Here is a 19,784-nt window from a genome sequence, read left to right as displayed (position 1 = left end):
ACATTGAATGCCATTGACATTGAATGGCCAGTTTTGAGTTGACATTGAATGGCCAGTTCGGAGTGTTTGTGTAAACGCAAACATTGAAGACGAAAGTGAGGACGCAAATTGTGATTGGCCGGAATGAGATGATGATAAGCGCCCCTCACTTCACACGTGTGATTTCTTTCTTAAAGTTCACTCAGTAAGTTTTATGTTCTCTCCTGAGTACAGGTAATCACAACTGTAACATATGGGATTCAAACCCGGTGTTTGATAATAACTGCCAGGCTATGGACCTCAAAATGCCAATCGTTATCCACAATATCCATAGGATCAGACACTTTGTCATCAAGGAGCCTGCCCAGTTCCTTATCCAAGCCTCAGTCATCTAGGCTTCACTACTGCAACTACCTCTTACTGGTCTGCCTCTGCATTACCTGGTTTGGTGATGACCTACCTCCCCACCTGTAGGATGTGATCTAGCCCCACTCTTCTTGTACACTTTGATCAGAAAACACAGAACAGCTGTCCTTCCATTCTCAACAGCCTGGCCAAAGGTTCAACCAATAGTGTTCTCCATCCCAGCTGCCAATGTGTAAAATTACCTTCCCCTTAAGACTCACTCCACCTTTTCTGACTTGACTTAAAACAGTCAAGTTACTGTGTAGCACAACATTGTTTTCTTGGCACTATTTAAACCGAACCTCTGTTGATTCATAATAATACTACACCAAAACAACTATGGTTTCCATGAAAACCACTGGGAAGTCAATTTTAGAGACGACAAAACGAGAGGCAGCACAGTCCACAGCTGCATCTCTACACTGGAGCCATAAGATGTGACAGAGGCAATAAGACACAGCACAGCTTAAAGAACAAAACCGTGGCACAGGCTGCTGCATTGTTCCCTCTCACTCTTACTGTCAGAGACATGACACTATTATAAGACAGGGAGAAGACGCAGAAAGAGAGAAGTGTAGCATATGGGAGCAGATCGGGGGGTGGCAGGAGGAGGAGGATAAAAGCGGTATATGGGGTGACAACTGACATAAGTCACCTGACTCACAGCTGGGATAACACCAGTGCTGCCATCCTCACCATCACAGTGTGAAGCCTGAGTGATTATTTATACTTGTGCACCGGTGTCACACGTGTAGATTGTTGTTGCAGATCTACAAGCTCACAAATCAATTGTAGATGTGCCATTTTCGATGTGCGACACAATGCACAACAAGGTATACATCAGGCATAAGTGTGTCTGCTGTGTGTATGGGGTGTATATGTGTCTGCGTATGTCATTGTGGCTATGTTTGTCTGCCTGTGCGTCTCTGGGGGCCTGCGTGTGCGTCTCTGGGGGCCTGCGTGTGCATGTGTGTCCATGCAGGGCTCCTCTATACATGACTCTTATGGTCCATCTGTGTGTGTTTAACCTCACGGTTGGCCGTGCCACAGGTCTCCTCAAGCAGCCAATCACATGACAGGGGCCAAACGTCCTCCCAGTATCCTTGAGCTTTCGTGATGGGCACCCAGCCAGTGACTGATCAGCCGCTCATTCCCCATCGTCAGCACTTTCACTCATCCAGAGCGTCATCGATGCTCTGTGGTAATAAAACCAATGTCACGCTGCTCCTCGTGAGGTTCACATTGAGATAATGGAGGAAATTCTACAGACAGGGGTTTTCTTGTCTCAAATTAATTTCCCGCTTTCATTTCATTGTGTACACCTTTGCAATTTGCCAGGCGGCATATTTCCCCAGATAGGCAGCTAACATATTTATTTTAATTGTGATGTCAGCCTTTATTAGGATAATTAGCTGTTTTAAAGTCATTTCCCTTTTTCTTTTTTAGCTTTTGTACTCATTAAGTGTGCTGTGTGTTTTCCAAATGGAAATATGTGATAAGGTGAGATTGTTCCAGCTGTTCATACTGTAGGAAGTATATATTTTATTTTTTTTACAGCGATGTTTAGCCATTGCTTCTGTGCTCTGTGAGGAACGTGTAAAAAAAATCCAATCCCATCCCTTTCCTTTCCCCTCCCGCAGTGCAATTGCGCGGTGCTCATACCCACAGATGGCGAGGCAAGCACAAACTGATGCACAGTGGAGCTTTTCATCATAACATTTAAATATTAAAACGGCGAAAGTATTCAAAATTGTTTGGCTCCCCATCAGCTATCCAACGTCATTTGACTTTGCATTTGTTTAATATGTTGATAATATGATAGGATTGTCTGTGAGGGAACGTTTTGGAAACATCGGGTGGATCTGTGTTTAATGTGCGCTGGGGCTGATGACCTTGTGGTAAAACACTGAACTTTAATTAGGTATAATTAAAGTTCACTGCATTAACGTCAAGTTCCATATGTTGCCCACCATGCCAACGTAATGTTACAGTACATACAGGCTTTGGTTAGGCTACAAAATGCATAGTTGTATACTCCATGGCGTCGCGCATCATTGATTATGTGCCTAAAAGAACAGATCTGCAAGATGTCAACACACATTGAAACGGCGTGTCGACAGCTTGTATGTCTGTTTTTTTGGGGGGGGTAGCCAGCCCGACGCACGTTACGCATTGGAACAAGCCATGGGTTTGAGAGGCTGCTTGATGTAAACTGTAAACTTACAGTATTAGACAATAGCCTAAGTTATCACTCCTGTCCTGGAAATAGAACCACGAGAAGGTTAATTGGAACTTTAACAGCCATGCAACGTAAGTAGTAGGCTACATTGTGCCTTTCCTCCTGAAACTGGCTGTGGTGACTGTGAAGTGTGGGGGTGTGGGGGAACAGCGGGGAATGTCGGTGGTGGTTGAGCGTTCTCGTTACGCACAGCAGTGAGCAATTTTCATAGTTTAAGGGCCCCAGACGGAGGTCTCTGTCTATTAATTAGTACAGTGTGATGCCCTAGACGGAGATTGATTAATAGGACAGAGATTATTGATATAACAACCGATCGCATTGCTCCACAGGCTGGGAGCGTCTGTTGCGCAACATTCGATGTTGCGCAACAGTGGGACGTCATCGAAAATGTTCCCACCCTGTTTAGCCGACGAGACCGAAGTGTTAAGATATAAGACGCAAGGAGGTAAGGAGCCTAAATGAATGTATGTATGGAAGTATGTAGCTCTCAGCAAGCACGGTCAGGACCTGGACGAATTAGTGACGTCTCGATTGGGGCCAGATCAAGTCAAACCAAGACTAGTCACATCTGGCCCAGAATATCACCTGATTTCAACCAACATAAATTTTACCCATTAAGGCCCAGGCCACACGTATGTGGATCTTTTGCTAAACGCACATTTCTTTGTGCGTTTGGGCCTTTCAGCCACACGCAAACAGCGCTTTCGGCCACTCAAACTGAGGTTTTTGGAAACAGATAAATAAGTGAAGATTTTCGAAAATATCCGGATCAGTGGAGCTGTGTAGTCATGCGAAACGGAGCTTTTGAGAAACGATGATGTCACTGCTTATTAGCGCATATCATTTTTACTATACTTAGGTGAGAAATGCAGCTTGTGCCTGCATGGAAACTAGATGGATATCAATCCGATTGTATATATCACTGTTTACAACTTTAAAACGTATCATTTGTTGCATCAACTGCAGCGAGCAAAGGCACTGCTCTGCTGCATCCAATAATAAATATATCAGCCTACTAGTCCAGTTCGGATTGGTGATTTCATTTGTATTGGTGCCGAGTGCGAAGCTTGAACAATATTGCGGAACGCTACAGATAAACTGTGGATATTAACCTACCAATAAGGACCCAGGCCAAATGCCATTGCGCAGTACCCTACACCAACAAGTCTATGCGTGGTGTGTGCATAGCCGCATGTGAAACTATATCGTGCTGTATTTTGCTCTCCATTTCATGGTCATGGTCATGCGAGGAGAGAGAGAGAGAGAGAGAGAGAGAGAGAGAGGGTGCAGAGAGAGAGAGAGAGAGGTGTGAATGGAATCGCATCAAATAGCGTGGTTGGTGAGAAGAAAGTATACAGTGGGTCGCCGTGGGCATATGGCACATCTCTCTCCTGTTTTGGTAATAAAGGGCGCACCCTTGACTGCATTCCGTTGTCACTGCGCCTGCATGCAGACAATGTGCGTGCGTGAACTTTTATTAGCCTACTATTATAACATGACATTTATTATACACCTGGAAAATATAGCCACTCTACAAGCTCACAATTGGTTGTGGACGCGACACTTCTATAGGTCTGACTCTATTTTTATTTTCTGTGCAGGACTTGCCAAGTCGCCAGAGCAATGGTAAAGTGTCTATCATTTTTTAATTATATGGAGAGAAAAGTCGAGAGTCGGGATTTGGAGATTTACGCACATTGTGACATGCTGACAGAATGATGAAAGAAACATGTTCCACTTCCACTCACAATGTAGGTGGCTTTTAAAATGTGGTACTTATTCCTTCATTAAAACATATGATTGGCACCTCATAAGTGTAAATATAAAATCAAATATAATATAGCCTACAATTGAAACCTGCTACTGCAGTGATTTTATCCTGTGTTCAATGCGTTTCTGCGTTTGTGTGTGGACATAGATATCTCTGTCGTATGGGCAGGGATTTTTTCTAAAACGGAGGACGGAAATATCCGTTTTGCAAAAGATCCAGAGTAGTGTGGCCTGGGCCTAAGACGGACGTCCCTGGATGAATCAGATAGAGACTGATTGAGGCCAGATCAACTTAAGTCATATCATAACTAGTCAGATCTGGCCCAGAATATTTAAACTGGTGAAGACGTCCTGGAAATGACGTAGTCCTGAACGTCACCGGACATCATCATAACGTTATCATGACGTTATTTGGCTTGCTGGGCTACTATTGAACAATGAACATTCATTCTGTCCATTTTTATTTCGGGTTGGGTCTTTAGAGGTCTTTAGAGCCTTAGGCTATGTCGTATAAATAAAAAATAAAATCAATTAAAAACGAGTAACTGACTCGTACTCGACCCCCAAAGACTCCAGACTCGACTCGGACTCGAGCTCCGAGACTCGTGGGCATCTCTCTCTCTCACAGTGTGAGCGTACAGGTAATAATATTGACAATAATACAATAACGGTTACAACTCTGTTGCATTATTTCACACTGGATGCTAAAGTCCTGCATGGATTTGAATTTCGCTGCGTTTTTGTCAAAACATGTATTTTCAATCGTCCCTAACTAGAGAACGCATGGTTTGTCCTTGACAATAACCACTTGTTGACAAGACGTTGACAAGTCGACTTTTTGGTAAATGCCCCGTACATGTGAAATATTGCTTGATGCCCTATCTTACATTGAAATATGAATTGTCACCATTGCCTACGATGTGAGCACCCCTTTAGCTTTGTTCTAAAACAGCTCATAGAACATAAGTTAAGATTCTGTCAGACAGAAGCACCTCTTTTTATATCAATGTAGAAACAGATGTACAATATAGGGTACATTTAGCATTAGAGATTAATATGAAATTTTGTTCCTGAATGAAAAGGAAACATACCTGGCTAACAATACAATAAACATTTTCTTACACCTCCAAGAAAATGTGTTCTCCAGTGTTGGCTGTGAAACAAGGCAGGCCTGAGGCTATTTTCTGTTCAAATCATCCTGCTTACAGTATTGCAGCAAAATAGAAAAATCCTCCAGTCTATACAGTAATCCCACGTTCCAGTGTCACAACCATTGCTTATCGTAGTAATTGTTATGTATTAGACAGTATGTGGGACCTTGCATGGCATAAGAGTAACCATAGAGATTAGGGATGCAGGTGGGACAACAACACTAAGGGGAGATAAGGAAACTCATAAAAGAACAGCTTTTCATTTCCTAATAAACACAATAGATGCCATAGGTGCCTGGTAGACTACTATCAGCAAGTGTGTAGAGTCATAGTCTGGTTATTATTCCAATGAACGAAGACAGCCAGCCAAGAAATACAGTAGTTGCTGTGAGTGGAATGTTTATGTAGCCATGTCAATTGTGAGCAAAGTTGTGTGTGATGTCTGTCTCTCTGTCTGTCTGTCTGTCTTGTCTATCTGTCCTTTGCATATTGTAACTGAGAATACCTATGCTTGTAGGAGTTATCAGTAGGATGTGTTGGGAAAGGCTTTATGGCCTTATGATTAAAGGACTGTATCTCGCCTTAGGCGTAGGGGGAGGGAGCTGATGAACTAGTCAGTAGCAGTCAGCTTGAGCCCAATGATTTAGGTACCTCCTTGATGTATAGTTCTGAATACTTCTTACAATATGAGATACTTAGTAGTATAAGATATCTGCCTATGAGATGCTTAGTAGTATAAGATATCTGCCTATGAGATGCTTAGTAGTATAAGATATCTGTCTATATTATATATATATATTCTTCAGTGCTTCTGGGCACCGCACTTTATAGGGAGACATGACTTTGTGGATGATGTCATGTTGTTCACCGTTTCCGTGACAACACATATCTCGAGAACCTTTCATCTGATCGACTTCACACGTGGTGGGTGCATTGCTAAGGACCTAAGGAAGTGCAGTATCATGTGTGAAGTCTCCAAAACCGACCAACTCCGAACGGCCACACGTCGTGGCCATGCCCCATCTAGCCATCTAGACATTCCACAAATCCCTGACTGTGCTGTACGTGTCCCCATCTCCAAAACCATTAATCCAGTCAACTTCACAGTGTTGAGTGTTAAATCGATCAGATTAGCAGTTCTAGAGAACTGCCTTAAAGGTTTCGTGACATTCATTTTTTTTTTATGTATTTTTATTGAGGCTCTGAGATTTCACAACTGTTCAATCACAATTCAATGTATATAGAACCACACATTTTTATTTTTTCAACATAACATAGGAAAACAACAAGAACCACAATACGGACATTACAATGCACAGACAAAAAAAAAAAAAAAGACAAAACGAGTACACCACAGTCTTGACATGATTACATTACAGGTCACCAGAGTCTTTGTTATTCACTACCGTTCAATAAGGTACATTGAAGCACAGTCTAGAAGGGTCCACTGTATCTAAGACTGGTTCCCATACCTTTGTGAACCATGACATTCATTTTAATTTATTTTTATTTTTTGTTTTTATTTTAGGTTTTATGACCTTAATTACACCCAAAAAATCTGAACTTTGAACATTCAGTGGATTTTCTGTGGTCTGGAGTATTCTCTGGGGTTTGGAAGCCTTTTGAGCTGCAATGAAAACAGGCAAAACAGTGACATCTGCTAGCAAATCCCATTGACATACAGTAGGTTACTATTCGTTCTGACCTCAGAGGTACCTACGGATATCACTGGCTCGGAGGTACCTTTGGGGGCCACTCCTGCGAGGGGTGTGGTTTTGCCTTAAGGGGTGTGGTTAACCCTTCTTTTTTTTGCCCACTGTGTAAAACAGTAGGTGGACAGTAGGTGTCAGACCAGAGCTCTTTACTCTATACTACTCTATTCTTATAGCTGGAAATTGTAATTTGCACTGTTTATTCCATTACATGTGTTTACATGTAATACATGCAAACCCATGTATGTACTACTCCACTACATCGCATATACAGTAGGCAAATATTGTACTTTTACTCCACTACAATTATTTTAAAACTTTAGTTTATACTAGTTACTTTGTAGATTTTTTACATACATTAACTTTAGCCATATAGCTACACAAGCGTGTGAGCTTGTACAGTATATCTGCTATTTTCAAAAATATGTATATACATTTGAGAACTTGAAATGACAGTGTCATTTCTACTTTTGGTACTTTAAGTACATTTTGATACTTTTGTACTTTTACAAATGTTTGTAAATGTTGAATTACGAACTTTAACTTTTAACAAAGTAGTTCTACATTGCAGTATCGATACTTTTACTCAAGTAAAAACTTTTAGTACACTACTTGGTTTTAAGTTAGTTTAAAGGGGATTTGCAGGCTTTGACAAACAGCAGGAAAATCAGAGCACTTGTTTGAGCCAGAAAACCCCAGACCACAGAAAATCTACTGAATGTTAAAAGTTCCGTTTTTTGGGTGCAATTGAGCTCAGAAAACCTAAAAAAGATTACAAAAACATTTTTTTAATGTCACAATCCGTTTAAAAGTAAAACAAATGTGAGAAATTAAATTGTCGTATTACTGATGCGCATGTGGCCGTTCGGAATATCTGTCCGTCCAGAGCAGATATATAGATAGATAGATAGATAGATAGATAGATAGATAGATAGATAGATAGATAGATAGATAGATAGATAGATAGATAGATAGATAGATAGATAGATAGATAGATAGATAGATAGATAGATACTTTATTGATCCCCGAGGGGAAATTCAGATGGTCCCACAGCTCATACGGGCATACAATAAGGTTAAAAAATACAGCACAAAAGCTGTGTGTACACACACACACACACACACACCCACCCTACAGAGATTCCTGCATGGAATGTAAACATAGATGCTTATTTCATACTGATCTAGCCTCTGCTCATTAAGCAGACACAAACACAATGCCCATTAATATTTTATACACTCTCTCTCTCTCTCTCTCTCTCTCTCTCTCTCTCTCTCTCTCTCTCTCTCTCTCTCTCTCTCTCTCTCTCTCTCTCTCTCTCTCTCTCTCTCTCTCTCTCTCTCTCTCTCTCTCTCTCTCTCTCTCTCTCTCTCTCTCTCTCTCACACCTCAACGATGAGAACTCCCTCAGTCAGCAAGAGTTCCCTTTACAGCTTTGTTGCCTCTTCTATTCCATTTATATGATTTTTTTTCTTGCATAGTACTGTATATTGTACCACCATGGGTGGCCACAGTAAAAATAAAATAAAAAGTTAAAGTGTGCACCCCCCTCCTAACTGTACATGTTTTTTCTTTAGATTTCTATTCCATTTATGTTTTTTTTTTCTTGCATAGTACTGTATATTGTATGTTCTGATGATTAATTCAAAATGGAGGTCCCCAACAAGTCAGTGCTGCTTTTCCTCTTAGCAGACCTTGTATTGAACTGTGCTTTACTCAGACTGTGCTTTCTCTACAAACTGTTAATACAATTTTCAATCAATCAAACGTGCACAGGCACTAAAGTCACTCGGGCAGGGCTTAGAGTGTAAAATTCACAGGTCCAAAGTATAAAATTAACCCAAATGGACCCTTATGCGTCCAAATGGTAGGTCCATTTGAGTCCATTTTTACAGTCTCAGAGTTAGAAGAACGCAGAGTCTTTCACTGTGTATAGCATGGAGATACAGAACCACTCCCTTCTTTCTCTATCCTTTTCCTCGTGGATTGTCCCAGACAGTGTCTGTGGATTCAATCTCCAGGCAGCACAAGTCAAAGTGATGGAGACAAAAGGCCGTTTGGGTATTAATTCAATGCTCACTTTTCCTCTCGGGCTCCTTTCACATGCAAAACACCGGGCACAGAAGGGACACCACGACAATTACTGCCGTGCATGCGTGCACACACACACACACACACACACACACACACACACACACACACACACACACACACACACACACACACACACACACACACACACACACACACACACACACACACACACACACACACACACACACACACACACACACACACACACACAGACCACCATTGGAGACGCACTCTTCAGGCTGATTGACAAATGAAAGGGATGAAATAGATTCCATTTAAAAAGGGGGCCCACAGCAGAATGGGGATCATCTTCAATATCTGGTCTCAAATGGCTAGATGGGGGCTGTGACAGGAATGTGAAATTGAGCAGACAAATTAGCACTTGGTCCACATACTTTGTATGTGGACCATGTGCACCAAGCTCACTGAAGTATCGCCCAAACTTAAATTCAATAAAACAATCGGTGGCTAGGGTTTGATTTGCTGGGGTGGTGGTGGTTGGGGGGTGTCATGCTTTTGATATCCCCCTATGGTCATTCACATCATATTTTCATCACATCACAAATGGGGATATGGTATATCCGTGCTTCTGAATTTCCTTACAAATATCACAATTTAACAATTAATTTAAATGTATGTTAACCATATTATATTGCCCCATTTGGGGCAAATGTAACAAAGAATTTCAACAAATAGATAAATGACAGCAACTGTCCATTTCATATGTGAATGAATACACAAGAATAAAACAAGATGACAAAACAGTTTCTCATTCTTTTCACGTAGCACACAGTGAAAATCAGCAACCATCTGGAAACCTCAAGGTGTGATTTCTTAAAGGGGGGCAGACTAAAAAGATAGCCTGACCTGCCCAGCACGTATAGACATAGATTTCCAATCATGAGTGCTGCTGTCTTCCAGACCTCAATGTTCCCATGCAGTGCTGACTCCAAGTCAATTAGTCTGATACAATGGATGCCTGTTGAGCAGCAACGAAGGTGTGTAACTAAGGCCTAATTTAGACTGCAGTCACATTCAGTCAAATCTGATTCAAATCTGATTTATTTCTCAAATCTGATATTTTGGCCCGTCCATTCACACTGCCGTTTTCAAGTGTCCAGATCTGATCTGCGAGTTCAGACTGGCAGCCAAAGCCAGCCTGAATCAGATCTGTCCCACATCCAGATTGGAATCTGATTTGTTTAAATAAGTCTAAATGCAGACAGGTCACATATAAGTCACATGGAATCTGATTTAGATCAGATTGTTGCATTCAGACTGAGACAGATCGCCTCAAATCAGATTTGAATCAGATTTGAAACCACCTCTGAATGTGGCTCAAGTCACATTGGAAAAAATCAGATTCCATGTGACTTGTATGTGACCTGTCTGCACTTTAAAGTTACATGACTACAATGTGTGCATCACTGTTAAAGAAGGTGTGTAACTAAATCACTCACATTCTAGTTACATGACTACAATTTGTGTATCACTGTCACAGTTTGTCACTCAGCAATGACTACGCTTTTCATCTCTGACAAGCAGTTGTATAATATTTCCCTGTTCTCAGTTTAACGTTAATTTCTTGAAGAAGTTGTACGACTTGCACGCTCCCAAGCGAAAGTTAGGACGTGAATGGAAGAATGAAGGCAGGCGTAGCAAATAGCCGTAGCCTCATTCATGTGGCCCCCTATTGCGAAATTGCTTAAAACAACAACAAAAGGGTAAACAATGACACACACATATACCACTCGTGTACACAACACATTGCGATGCAACGCATTGTTAGCTTGAAGATCTGCTATTTTCATTGTACGATGAATTATAATAGTACGAGGCTTCAGTGGGTTAAATGAACACCCCTTCGGATTTTTCAGTGTAGTTCTATTGTTCTGGGAAGGTGTTGCAGATAAGCACAGTGGACACAACACAGGTATAAATAACAAGCACTTTGAGTGCACCTGTTCCTGAGCAAAAACAGCTGCAGGGGACTGGAGCACAGCGAGCTTCTTTAATGGAGAGAGTGGATGTGAGGAGAAATTCATTTGTGAGATGACACTCTCCCTCTGCCCCACAGTGTAACCCCCATGGGAGGGATGCTGTGGCTTGGGGGTGGGTTGTGAGGATGTTCGACTTGGGGGGGGTGGGGGGGGTGGAGGCAGTGAGCTAAGGGATACAGGGGTGCCTGTGTCATGTCTCTATGGAAATCAATAAACTCTGCGGCATGCACGCTGCACAACATGTTACACATGCAGACTCACGCACGCTCGCACTCAAACATACACTGGGCTTCAAGGGTGAGAGAGGTGAATGTAGAAGATATGGTCAGACACTCTGTTATTATATTATCATTGCTCTCTCTAGTATATTGCCTTATTATTGATTAAGAACTATTGATATGAAGGGCTAAAATATGTCTATGTACTGCAGTTTGTTACATTCAAATGCATTCCAGGAAACGCTAATCAATACAGTAATTTTCTAAACCACTAGTTGATTGATAAGAATATTCAAAAGGTAGATGCCATATAGTCTCTCAAAGGGGCTTTAATTGGATAAGCAAATGCCTCAAACAAGGCAGATTGCTTCTAAACTTCTAGACATGAGCTTCTATCCCTATAAGAGCCTGTATGTGTAGGTGGTAATGACTATAAGTAGTCAGCATTTTTTATGATGACATTAGAGCTTCAGTGGTTTCTGTTGATCTAGCGTAAATAGCAGGCAATGAGTTGTACACACTTGTGGGAAAACGCAATTCATCTGACTACATAGATTTTGCAGCCTAATTAGAATTCACACATTCATCACAGGTCTCTTAAGATGTAGCACCATATGTCTTTTATCCCAGTGTAATATCAGCTTTCAGACACCGTCTGAGTATGCCAACTTAAAGTCCAAGCTGGAACTGTGAATGGTATGCTGAAGACAAAGGTCGCATAAAAGCTCAAATTCAGGGCAACAAAGTCTGAGCACGATGAAACAAATTGTGGAATTCAATGCAAAGAGGGTGCCCTGAACATAAATAAATAAATAACCAAACAAAAACAAAATAAAAAAGCTCAGATTTTTCACCATTAAATGATAGCCTGAAGGTGTATGTCTGTGATGAAGAAATGCTGGCAGGTGCTCTCCTCCGTGATTAAATATTCGGATGGAGAGAGAGGCAGAGGTGATATGCACTGCAACCCATGCCCCAGGAAATAGAAATCATGAGCTGCTTAAAACAATAAGGTTATCTTTGACCAAAGTTGCTCAATAAAAACACAGACGGAAGAGAGGTTGCCACTGCCAACCAAACACTAGAGAAATTGCAAGAGAAGTTGTAAAAGAGATATTTTATTGCAGGTAAAATACTGTATCTATCTTGAACCTGTTCAGCAAGTGAAATAATTGTCCTTATGAATCTACCATGCTAATGGTAGACTGAGCTACCCAATTAAAACTCACTACTAATGAGATCTTACTCTACCCCTATAGGCCTGCCCATTACTGGAATACTCAATTTAGTACACATAACTTGAAAACGGATGGGTAGATTTTCTTGAAACTTGGAAGTCAAGGTCTGACTTGTAGCAAACTTACATTAGAACGGATGACATGAAACCTTGCGTGAATAATCAAGGCTGTCCCAAAGCGATGAGTCACTTTTGGTAAAAAAAAATGTCAAACCTTCATGGTCACATAAGGGCATTGTATCATGAAGTCTGAAGCAAATGATCAGTAAACTACACCATACAGATTGATTTTGAACCGTTGCATCCAAAAAGTCAAAGGTCAAAGTCACAAAAGAGATGTGGAACAATACAAGATGGCATGGCATGGGAAGTGTTATTTTAACAGCATACATTTCAATTCCATTATAGAACACAAACCACTGCAGCACACTATATCACTACATGCTACAGTATATTGAACTAGACAAGTGTGCTTCTCTGAGCACAGGTCTCCGTCAGGCTGGGTTGCCTAACCAGGGCCTGCAAACTTTGGAAGTCCAAATCCAATTGGAATGGGATCTGAGAAAACGTGGACTGTTGAATCGACAGCATGATGCAGATGTGAAAATGAGGTTCTTCCTTAATTGGCCTACTGTGAGTGTGCGTGTAAAGTTGCACAGCATATGGCAGAGCGTTAATGAGTTGTGGCATGTTTTGCAAAATGGGTACAGGTGTACCAATTTGGGTGAGGTTTGGACAAAGTAGTTCGGTGGAAGTAGTAGCAAAAACTGTGTTTCAAAGAAAATGAAAATATAGTGAGCTGGAAATTGGCGTGGCCTATTTGGGGAGTTGCGTTATGATCCAAAGAATACAGGGGAATTTGATTGTATTGAGAGTTATAGGCCAAAAGGGTGAATCGGCCTGTTATAGCAACAGTGGGGCCGATTTGAAAAAGTAGAAGTTTTCCTCAGTAGTTCAGTTCACTTTTTCTTTGCAACCCATGTGAGAAGGTAATATTCTATCACTGGTGAACATATTTTTGTTTTGTTTTTGTTCTCTTCTGCCTTTATTTGATAGGCACAGTTAAGCTGACAGGAAATGGGGCGAGAGAGATGGGGAGTGACACGCAGCAAAGGTCATCGGGATCGGGAGTTGAACGCTGTCAGGCTGGATTAGCAGCCTAGGTGCCCGGACCGGTAGGCCAGCCCGGGCCGTTGAACAATGAACATATGTTACTTTATACATTTTACTGTGCCAAACTGGAGAAATTTGTATTCACAATCACGTACACAACTCATCATATATACATTTCTCTGAACTTTGATCTTTCAAACAGATTGACACCAACAAATTGCCAAATTGGAGAAATCTCATTTCACAAAGCTACAATCCATAACCATCATCCTGGAACCTGTGTGCCTCCCGCTCAAGTGCCAACATTTCTACTTTATTTTGAACAAATAAGGTTTTGCATATTATTCTTTTATTTTGTAATCTTGAATCTTTATTATTTCATGTTCCTTCTTTTTCCTCATTAACAGATAAATCGTCCTGGAGGAAGAAATGCAAAATGCAATGGTATATTTAGTCATTTTCTACAATATTTAGAAATGTTCTACAGTCCTGTACAGAACAATCAGCAATCACTTGTTTTGAATGTTGGAGAGGATGAAAAAAGAAACAAAACAAAACAACTTTTCATCTGATTAAAAAGCTTTACTCTGCTTGATGCCAAGCTTAGATGGCTGTCTCACTGCCAGTCCCTTTGAATCATCTGTGGATGGGGATTGCACGAGCACAGAATCATCTAATGTAGGGAAAAAATGGCGGTGGCGCCATTGAGCCAAGTCACTGAAGACACAAGCAGACTGCTTCATTTGTCTGCCCTTTCTGCCTCAAATTACAGTGGACATCAGAAACGACCTTCAGACATCAGCACAGCCGATATGCTGACAAGGATGCGTCAGAGAAACAGACCAGTGATTAAGATTTATGGAGTGAGACTGCAGTGCATGTCAAGAGCGATAGGTGTCTCATTGACAGTCAAATGACATGCCAAATTAGTTTGCGTGAGGCCATTCCAGTAAAGTATTTCAACTCGTCTGTGCCTTGACACCTGTCGTTGTACGAGAGAGAGAAAGACTGAGAGAGAGAGAGAGAGAGAGAGAGAGAGAGAGAGAGAGGCGAGGAGTTTGCAGCCAAAGGAAACAAAGTGCTAGAAAATGAGGGGACAGTGCCAGCGTCAAATACGGTGCTTATAGTGCAGAACACTAATAAGGAAAGCGTCAGCAAGATGGCAGCAGCAGATCCATTCTCCTCCGGGCTCCAACGTGGCAGTGCCTCTTACAAACTTCCACCGCCGTCTTGCACAATTGGTTCGGTAATTTAAAAAGGTCACAGCGTGGCTCCAGCGTAATTCAATATTCTCATGGTGCTGTATTAACCACATATTTAATCACCCCGGGGTAGCGTGAAGACTGGCTGAACACTGAACGTAAGGTGAAGGAGGGACCTTGAGAGTAAAACATGCATGGGCCTGGGGAGGCAGACTGTCACCTGATATACCTGACTTTTGCAGAGCAACAGGGGTGCCCTGATCTGTCCCCTCACTTCCCTGTCTTTCACATTTTGTGGAAAACAGACAAAAATAGGAATCTGTGTTCAAAGATGGAATTCATACATACACCAGCATTGGTAACATGGAATTGGAAATCGTTGGAGGAAATGTTTCTCAAAAAAGGTAAATAAATGGTGCATTTCTATAGCACTTTTATCCAAAGCGCTATACATAGATATGTATATATATGTATGTGCATTACATTCATCCATTCACACAATCACACACCGATGGCAAAGGAAACCATGCAAGGCACCAACCTGCACATTGGGAGCAATAGGGGTTGATCTTGCTCAAGGACACTTCGACACTAACTCTGGGGGAGCTCGGGATCGAACTGGGAACCTTGCGGTTACCATCTGGCTGTTCTACCAGCCACTCTACCCCAGTCTACCCCTTATACGAGTATATGAGTAGCTCATGACGTGGGAAAAAAAGGAATTACCAGACACAAATTCAATTTGGTTCAATTTCACTGCCGAGATAATCAGATTAAAGGGCAGGTAAACCCTAAAATGCCTTTCAACACTATGAGGCAAACATACAGTACACACTCATACAAATACACTACTCACACGCCTACTGTAGGCACTATAGATATTGTACTACTGCTATACAACTAGACAGAAAGAGAAAGGACTAAATACATACTGCAGGTTCATTGGAAACTAAACTAAATAAATATTTTTCTCCATCCAGAGAAAACGGAAAACATTCAACTCCAAACTGGGGTAAACATCTATAGTAATAATAAACTACTAACCATATAGTATAAAGTATAAACAAAAATACTGATTGAATAGGGCATTGCCTCTCTTGCCTCTCCACATGGAAAACCACATACGAGCTGGGATCAGTTGCATTAGGTCTTTGCATGGGATATAATGTTAAATGAATGATTCTTCACCCTAAGAGGATCAATAACCAGGCAAATTACAGTGAGCTGAGAACCACTTTATCATTTAAATACAATATTACAAAAAAAAAGAAAATACTCATAACTGGCCTGTACTTTAATATGTGCATGATCAAATGGCAAGCTGACATTAATCAGGGCCAGAGACCCGCATTATTAAACTGGATTGCATCTTTATGAATATAATTGTGCAGTAAGCCATTGTCTGGCATAAGATATAAATTGAGAGAGTAAATATGTTGATTAGAGCAAGTCAATGGGTAGCAGACCTGCATCCCCAATTAACTACTGGACAATGCAAAATTATTTATTTATCTTCTCGTCTGTTTCACCTCACTAATATCCCACCCCACGGAGAGGTTCCTGACATTTGTCCCTATACTACTGTATCTCTAATCGCTGTGACAGCAAGAAGACACAGCCAGGAGATGGGGTCATTATCTGTCAACTTAAAATGGTAAATGGTAAATGGTGCATTTATATAGCGCCTTTATCCAAGGCGCTTTACAGAGATTGTGCATCAATTCACCCATTCACACACACATTCATACACCGATGGCAGCGGAAACCATGCAAGGCACCAACTAGCACATCGGGAGCAATTAGGGGTTCAGTGTCTTGCTCAAGGACACTTCGACAGTAACTCTGGGGGAGCCCGGGTTCGAACTGGCAACCTTGCGGTTACCATCCAGCCACTCTACCCCTGAGCCACCGCCGCCCGCCCGTCAACTTGAGAGGAATAATAAAAGGAAGGGCGATCCAAATATGACAATGCCTTTCAAAATGGGTGAAGGGATTCATGGCTTGTGGGAATTGCTTCTATTTACCTACTGTACCTGCAGGGAAGGGAATTAAAGGAGCTGTCATTGAGTATTTAAAGGAAGAGAATTAAAGTCACGCCTGACATTTTCCCCAATTAAGAAAAGACCTGCAGTGGAAACTTGTGACTGTCATTCCTTTGCTACGCTGACACTTTTACCCAAAGAACCATCCACGGCTTACATGTAAAATTCCAGTTTGGTTGACAAGGACTGTCAGTGAAGCTAAACGCCTTGCTAGAGGCATCAAGTGTCTCAAATAATGAAAACAATGTTGTCCCCAAAGCATTAGTGCAGAATACATCATGACAAAAAGGAAATGTCTAATGGGAATAATTTTGTTTATTCACAGCATTTAAATTAAAAGTATAAGAGAATACCACCGAGAGAGATTGAACAGGACACTGTCAACATAGTGCTGACGTAGTTTAGTGGTGAGAAGCTAGTAGTCTGGTAAGCAAAAGGTCACCCGTTCGCACTTCGCAATGTGTGGAAGTGCTCCTTACCAAAAATGTAACCAGCAACCTCTGAGCACTAAGGTCTCCCTCATGTATCCCTTCCCTCAATTACTGTATGCCAAATTTCATCATTATAGCTCTGTCCACATAATATCTCTAATGTCCTGTTTTTGATGATCACCAAGCACAGACCACTATGATTAAAATAGCTACAGTACCACTCACCCTTGCATTCTCATGCTCAAATAAGGATTCACACACACACACACACACACACACACACACACACACACACACACACACACACACACACACACACACACACACACACACACACACACACACACACACACACACACACACACACACACACACACACACACACACACACACACACACCGCAAGCAGCTTGACAAGCAATTTTCTTCCTGGATAGTACGTGCTAAAAAGAAAGTACAAGGTGGAAAATGGAGGCATGTGGTGGTTAACAAAAAAGAATGAGAAGTGAAAAGCAATGGAGGGGCAGTGTAGGTAAGGTACAGAATAGGCAGACGAGGCATGAGCAGCGAGATGCTCCACTAAGCAGTAATTCATGGAACTGTCTTCCTAACTAATGAGCAGAGGGAGAGGAGGGTGATGAAGATAGCACAACTAAAGTGAATCCATGGTGACTGACAATGACAGCCTATACAGCCAGATGCTCCCCTCTCTCTCCGACGGAGAAACATTTCCATGAAATGACTCACTCATTATGAGAGAGAGGACATAAACACTTGATCAACTATAAAAAGAATTTCAGGGAAACTGATGCCAAACATACATTAACAAAATAAAACCTGGGAGATTGTTTCTCTTGGTGAAGTGAAGCTGGGTCGTGAGTCTCTAATAGAGAGCAAATTAAGGTGACCGATAATGTTCATTACAATACATGCTTATTGCAGTCACTAGTACTGTAGATCCATATGAGAGTACAGTCCTCAGGACACAAAGAGGACTTACAGGAAAGTTATACCCCACAGGCATACAGTACAAGATTTAGCAGACTGGTTGATTCACTGTTTTATTTTGTGGTTTATTAATTTTCCCTCCCTCAAATTTGATCCAAGGTATATTGCCTGTGAGTATTTCATTTGAGGAACAAATGAAGATTCTGTATAATCCAAAAACATCAAAGCAAAAGATTGATTTAACTCGAGACCGAAGTTAAAAGCAAGGTGTCAGCTGCTTAAAATCAAACAGACAATAAGTCTGTTTGATTTTAATAAAAGAAGGTTTCCATAGACAGAAGAGAATGACAAGTGTGGACAGGCAGAAAATGGAATGTTGACAATGGAGGAGACTTCATGCCAGTTCATTCCGGTGATGTGCTCGACATCCAGGTCTTACCTGGAACCAGAGAGCCCTCCAGCATTTGGCACTGGGCCAGCCTGAGTAGCACCATCACGAGGAGGGGTGTGGCCCCTGACCATGTGACACGCATGACGTTGCTCACTGTCCTGGCATCACTGGTGCCCAATCTGTGGGACACGAGATAGAAGACAAAATGACTTGTTAAATTGCTGGAATGTTGATCTTCCCTTTAAGAAAAAACTGCTGTAGGCTTATGTCAGATGTACAACAAGACCCTGTATAGACCCACAACGCGTGTAGTGAAAATGGTTGATAAAGAAATGATGTATTAGCTCTACTAGCGTCTGTGCCCTAAGGATGGCTGTGTCTAAAGTATGAGCTTCATGCTCCGTAGACAGCGCCCCCTACATTTGGTGACTGTGAGAATGACCAAGTTAGCAGTTGGAATGCAGTACAGAGGCATGGTACAGAGTTCAACCAGCTGGTATATTTATTCACCAAAACAAAGACAACGTTCAATTCTGTCAACCTCTTTGCATGGTGGTGTCCAGCATCCCACCCCTCCCTTCCACTTGACAACCTGCAGCCTTTTATACCAAGCTGCAGCTAATGAGCCCGGACTGCTCCATTTACAGGTGTATATTCAGACTCTAAAGTCTAAAACATACTTAAATAAACATACTGTACAATAAATACATACCGGTAAACCCACATCATACCAAACTAACTACAACAATAATGAGTCTGTATACTTTTTCACAATATACTACAACATAAATATCATCAATAGCAAAAGCACATCACAACACCCCTGACTATGGCCCAGCCCAATGTACTGACT

At 41.5% G+C, this 19,784-nt stretch overlaps 1 protein-coding gene across 1 annotated transcript in view; it reads right to left on the bottom strand.

Moving 5' to 3' along the window:
* robo1 (roundabout, axon guidance receptor, homolog 1) overlaps positions 1 to 19,488 on the bottom strand; it is a 258,413-nt gene extending 238,925 nt beyond the window's left edge. The window contains exons 1-2 of the mRNA XM_079513570.1: positions 19,473 to 19,488; positions 18,980 to 19,110 (exon numbers count right to left, since the gene is read on the bottom strand). Coding sequence (XP_079369696.1) covers positions 18,980 to 19,073 — 94 coding nt within the window. The 5' untranslated portion in view covers positions 19,074 to 19,110; positions 19,473 to 19,488. The remainder of the gene's footprint in view (positions 1 to 18,979; positions 19,111 to 19,472) is intronic.
* Positions 19,489 to 19,784: the final 296 nt, after the last annotated feature.

This window comes from Electrona antarctica, assembly GCF_951216825.1.
Source record: "Electrona antarctica genome assembly, chromosome: 11".
Taxonomy (NCBI): domain Eukaryota; kingdom Metazoa; phylum Chordata; class Actinopteri; order Myctophiformes; family Myctophidae; genus Electrona; species Electrona antarctica.
This window is presented reverse-complemented; position numbering and strand designations above follow the sequence as displayed.